Source organism: Balearica regulorum, chromosome 1 (genome assembly GCF_011004875.1).
Source record: "Balearica regulorum gibbericeps isolate bBalReg1 chromosome 1, bBalReg1.pri, whole genome shotgun sequence".
Classification (NCBI taxonomy): domain Eukaryota; kingdom Metazoa; phylum Chordata; class Aves; order Gruiformes; family Gruidae; genus Balearica; species Balearica regulorum.
The window spans coordinates 13,749,359-13,755,448 of NC_046184.1; the positions used below are offsets into that span (position 1 = coordinate 13,749,359).

The window sequence follows — 6,090 nt, forward strand, 5'->3', positions numbered from 1 at the left end:
TTTGAAACAACAGGAACAGCACTCATTTCCTCAGAGGGGACAAAAAAGCTGAATATTTATACTGAATGGTTGGTCACAGAAAGTTGTATTTTTGTATAACATTTAAAGAAGAGTATTTCACAAAATTTCAGAAGCCTATGAAGTTAGACTTACTGAAATTACTGTTCTGTCATATCGCTCCAACCAGGTGTAGTCCATGTAAATGAAGGTTTATGAATGACCGAGATGACTATCAGTGCTCACAATGAAGTGATTGGTTGGGGGGTGTGTGTCCCCAATCAAATTAACAGCATCTAGGTGAAATACAGGTAATGGAAATAAAACTTCAAAAGTACATTAACACTCAAATTAAAGCATAATATGAAAGATGAGTAGTAACAGACCACCCTTTTTTTTTTTTTTTTTTTTACTGTGAAATTATAAAAAGGCTCAAAGCATATCTAAAGTGACAGTTGTCTAGGACATATTAACACATCTATAAGTACAGAGCTTCTTATAACATGTATGTACAACATACGGATCATTTTCTCCAAGGCACTCACTTTTTCTATCACACTTAAGGGAAGAGAAGTGCTCAGAACTGTTGATGTTCATTCAAAAGCCCTCAATTTACAAGAATTTCATGCAAACCTATATTTACACTGATTTTTTTAAGTTTCAAGAAACATTTTACCATCTAGTTGATTCTACCAAAGTCATTTTCCTAGTTTAGCCTTAGCAGATAAAAATTATTTCTCTTGAAAAGACAGCATGTATTTTATAATGCATATGATAAAGCATAAGTTAAGAGTTCATGTTTCAAATTATGTGCTACAAGCATGAAACACATTCAGTAAATACTAGAAAACATCATGACTATACTTTTTTTAAAACTTAAAAATAATAATGCAGAGAAATATAATACTCTTATCTTTCTTCACTAAGTTCCCAGATTATATGCTTGCCTTATAAATTTGAAAAATATCTTCACAGATACTGAAGAGGTCCTTTAATGGTATTTAAATCAGAAAGGTTCACACAAATGCACATTAATAGCGAGATGAGCTTTTAAGAAGGGTGTTTCCCAATTGCTAAGGTTATGGTTGAATATAGCATTTGTGATATCTTTAACACTATTTCAGAACGTATAGGAATTAGAACAAAATCAATGTCACAATTACCATTAGTACACGGACTTTCACTATGTATCTTAGTAGTCTTGATCAGAGATTTAGAATAGTCTAGAATGCTAATTAATTTTAATAGTCTTAGGCATTTTAGAAAAGATGCACTTTCCTAAAAAAAAAAACAAAACCTTACAAGGAAGGCAAGTTTTGTATCATAGCACTGCGTATGATCAGCTTAGCTTTTATTCTTAGATTTCAAGCACATTCCACTTCCCCTTTTTTTTTTTTTAAAAAAAGAAAGGATTTTTACAGAACAATGAGGTAGAAGTACTTAAATATAAAAATTTCAAAAATAAAACCATCAAGAGGTTAAAATCATAGAAACTAACTTTTTACCTGTTTCAAATCAATGATCCATTCAACCCCCCCGCCATACTTTAGAAAACAGCACATTGAGTTCTCTACTATCTCCAAACCTAAGAGTTTCAGCTCAGATGGATTGAACAGAACAGATACACAATATTTAGTTCTTTGAGCTAGTTACCAGCATCCTCCTGAATGAAAGGTATAAAGAGATCTGAGACCAGATGTAAGTACCTAGTAACTCCTCACTAAGTTGTTAAAATTATTTCAACTGATGTCTAAGATAGGATCATTTTGACACCACTACCTTCAAACAATAGCTGAGGGTCCCCTACACAGTATCTATTGCAAAAACCACAAACACTTTCAGCCATTCTCTGTGTTCCATGACAACAGATTAGCCAGAGATATAACTCAAAAGATTAAGCAAGATTGTCATATACCATAAAACATTTGAGACATAACATCTGATTTTTTAAGGTAAAGCTTTACACCATTCGTATTTCAGTTCTCCTATAACAACGGGAATCTACATCAGAAAGTATCAGAATGCTTTTGTCAAGACTACTACATAAGAAAACAAAAATATGTTAGTTGTGCACAAATTAAATGAAAAATCAGCAAAAAAAATTTATTGAGGTCTTTCTAAAATCTAGAAAAACTGTTTTCTTTGCCTCCATATGGAGCTTTGACTTCCAACCCTTGTTTGACATAAGACACATGTTCATTATAGAAAATCAGTATCTTGACCATGCTGGTTGTATTCATACAACATGAAGCACCAAGAGGAAGCAATCTATACTTGCTGCCTTTTGCCCAAATAGCAGTGTCAGCAGAAAACAAGGAAAAAGCATACTCTTGGATGTATTGTAACCATACCAGTAAAATCCTAACCTACATTATTTTAGGAAAAAAGCCCACTTTCCCCTATATCCACAGATACATGCTTACTGGCAAAACACACAGACAAGCCTATACTGTTTCCAAACTATCCACTTCACTTACACCTAATTGTGCACACCCATAGTACTGAAGTGATCTACTAAGAAGTCCTACTTTCTAGTGCAAACTACTTAAAAGTAAATATATTTGATTTTCAGTAACAAACTTTCTGTTGGTGCCCAGATTACACAATTTATCTTGTAAGCAGGGGAGGGAGGGGAAATAATCAACTTTCCACCTTCCAAGTGGAACATGTTTTCAGGTATATCAATGGCATTATTAAATAACAGTCTTAGTCATCTACACTATGGACTTTCAGTAACATTCAGTCAGACTTATCAGTCTACTTGCACATAACTCTAGCTTCTCTACTCTCACCTTCAGCGGTCCCTGGCACCTATCAAGTACTTATAGCTCATTCACTCTGGCCTAAATATAATTCTGTAAGCCTATTACTCAACACATTCAAAGGCAATACAGATGTGAAAATAAAGAATTGTTTTCAATTGCATTCATCCACTATTCCATTCCTCTTTTAGATTCTATCTTGACTTGGAAATGAAGCGATGAGTAACAGCAATTCCTGTTCCACAGATTTGCCACTGCTTAGCAGCAACAGTACATCCTGCACTTAAATGAAAAAATATAACTTCCTCTATTCCCCCCCCCCCAAAAAATCTCTACTAAGTCTTAAAGAAAACAGAATACTGAAGCTTTTTACTCCCTTCACCTCTCTTCTTCTCCTTTTTGAATCATTTTAAAGAGCATCTAAGCATGGCTCAGTTTAAAAAAAAACAAAAACCACAACCCATCACATTAAAACACATACCCAAAACCCCAACAAAATACCCCAACATGTTCAGAGTGGGGAAAAAAAATAAAAATTAGTAATTATAATTCTCGTTGCCACATTAATCTATATCTGCTTTACTACACAGAGGTGAATATTGAGACTGTAGTGAATATTAAGGCCAAGGATCAGCATCCTAGTTTCCTGGGTTTCCTACAATTTATTATGCAAAAATCAACACTTGCTATTTCAAACTTTCATATTTAAGAGGACAAAAGAAATTTTGAATGCAATTCTTTCCAAAGTATTTAATGCTGTTTCAGGTATTATATCTTTCTCCTGAAATGCCTTGCCAGTTAGTTCCTACAATCCTATTTTTCCCATTTTTAGCAGCATTCTCTTCCCTTGCTGCTCTACGAAAGCAATGGGAAAGCTTACTGACTATACAGTTGAAAGCTATAGAAACAACATGCTGTCAAATGGAGAAATTGAAACAAAAGCTATTTTTGCATGCAGAGGTGCTGCTACTTAGAAGAAAGGATGACAAAACTATTGTATACCATTCGACTATAACAAAGCTAAAACATTAGGCTATTTATCAGATATGAAATGGTAGAAGTGGGTTAGGAGATCTAGTTCAAAGTATTAGCATAAAGGCTATTAAAAAAAATCCCACATTTTTGACTAGTCTAGGCCACCCTTTCTGTAAAGTACATATAGTTTACGTGAACAAGACGGACTCATCAGTACAAGACGAGATGTCAATTTGTCTTTAATAGCAATTATATTACTAAAACTATCATCTAATGAAACAGTTCTGTCAAAGTATTTAACCTTTAAATTCTCATGTGAAGATGCTCTATCCAGTGAAACAGATTTAGAAATGTCCTATCGCTCCAACACTGTTCTTCATTTTACATATTTCTCTCTTCCTTTCCCACACGCTCGGCAGCATACTTTCAGTATTTGCAAAATCCTGCCCAAAGAGCGTGGCCGATTTCCCACGGGCTCCCACCCCACCCTGGATGAACTCGTTACTTCCCAAAGTCCACTCCACTTCCTCTTCCACCCCTGGACCTGCCAGCACTCCCAACGCCCCTCCGCCTTGCGCAACATCCGCAGCCTCCTCCCCACATTTCAGACAATCCCTGATGCGACATTTACATTGAGGGTCTTTTTTTTTTTTTGTTCCCAGACCACTAGCAAAGACTGACAGCTTAAAGGACTAATAATGTGGCTTTAATCCCAAATAGAGCCAGATAATGAAACAAGCTGCAAAGATCAGTGTATACGGAGGTCGCTAACCCATTCCTCTTCTGCTCTTCTGTGGGCCAAATTGTATTTTGATATTAAGTGTTTAGACAATATTGAAAAGTGCCAGTGACATCTGCCCAGTTGAAATTGTTGTTCACAGCTCAGACCATCTATTCAAAAGATAAATCTCCTCAAACATTTTAACAGCCCGATTAAACAGCTAAAATAAACCAGAAAAAGAGCTAATTCTCCAATAAATTCTTCCCCCGAGCGCACACGTTAACCAAAGGCTGACGGTGAACTGATCTGAAAGGAAGAAAGGATGAGGGATACAGGCAGGGCTGCGATGGGGGATGGGGAGCGAAAGGAGATGTTAGAGAAGGGAAGATGAATATTCCTCCAAGGACTATTCAGACATTTAACACATCTCCTCGGAAAGAAGAGAAATTTCAAGCAGGCGGCTTCACGGGCAGATAAAGGGGGGAAAGCATGCCCGATTATCCCCAGATGACATTATACATGACAGCCCCGCAAGAAAAGGGGCTGTAAGGGAGAGGAAGAGCAACCAACCCTCCCCGAGCCGCCTCTGTCCCCTTTATCTGCTCAGGGAAGGAAGGGGGGGGAGGGCAGGCTCCCTGTTAATTTTGCAACAGCCGATCACCTACCGTCTCCTCGGGAGCAGAGAAGGGCCGGGGCAGGGGGCCACGGTGACAAACCTTCCCGGGGGGTGGGGGCAGCAAGAAGGGTAAATTAAAGCGGCCACCTTCCTCCCCTCTTACCAAGCTCAAAGAGTGGTGGGGGGCACGGGGGAGCCGGCCGAGCTTCGGGGCTACACAATAGCAGGTCACTCAGAGGGAAACGATGCTTCCCCCGACGTCCCCTTGCTCGCAGGGCGATGAGGAAGGGGCTGCGGGGGCAGCCCAGCACCTTGCCCCACCCCGGCGGGACGGACGGACGGACGGACACGGACACACACCCGCCTCGAGGACAGGCAGGAACCCTGCCCGCCCCCCCTCCCTCGCCGCGCCGCCGCCCCTCACCATGAAGTCGCTGGCGAAGTTGTCCTCCCCATTGTGGTCCGTGTCCTTCATGGCCTGGACTCGCTTAATGAATTTCCTCAGGATCTCCTCCTGGCTCATCCTGCCCCGCCGGCCGCCCTGCGGAGCGGGAGCCCCAGCCCCGGCCGCCCGCCCGCTCTCTGCCTCGAGCCCCCTCCGCCGCACGAGCCCGTCACCCGGCTGACTTCCCTGCCTCACCTCACCTCGTCTCGCCTCTCCCACCCCCCGGGCCTGCTCCGCGGCCTGCTGGCGCGGCGCGACTCTCCACCCCGCTCACAGCCGCTCGGCCGCCCGCTCCATCCTCCCCTCCCTCCACCCGACCCTCCCTGGAAGCCGCCGACACAGGGACACGACGAAGTCCCCCCCCGCGCAGGCGCGACTCCCGCTCCTCCGGCGTTTCCTACGCCCGCCCCTCCGCGGGAACCGACCCGCCTCCGCTTCGTGCCCATTGGCTCCTCTGACGGCCGCCTCGTTCTACTGGTGAACGCGCACGCTAATCACCGGCTAGCCCAGCCTCGAGGGAGAACTCCGCTGCGCTTTTCGCCTCGCCCCGCTCGACTAGCCCCTCCCGTTTCCC

At 42.0% G+C, this 6,090-nt stretch overlaps 1 protein-coding gene across 1 annotated transcript in view; it reads right to left on the reverse strand.

Moving 5' to 3' along the window:
* Window positions 1-5,890, reverse strand: part of PTPN12 (protein tyrosine phosphatase non-receptor type 12) — an 81,404-nt gene extending 75,514 nt beyond the window's left edge. The window contains exon 1 of the mRNA XM_075775239.1: window positions 5,496-5,890. Coding sequence (XP_075631354.1) covers window positions 5,496-5,594 — 99 coding nt within the window. The 5' untranslated portion in view covers window positions 5,595-5,890. The remainder of the gene's footprint in view (window positions 1-5,495) is intronic.
* Between the last annotated feature and the right edge of the window lie 200 nt (window positions 5,891-6,090).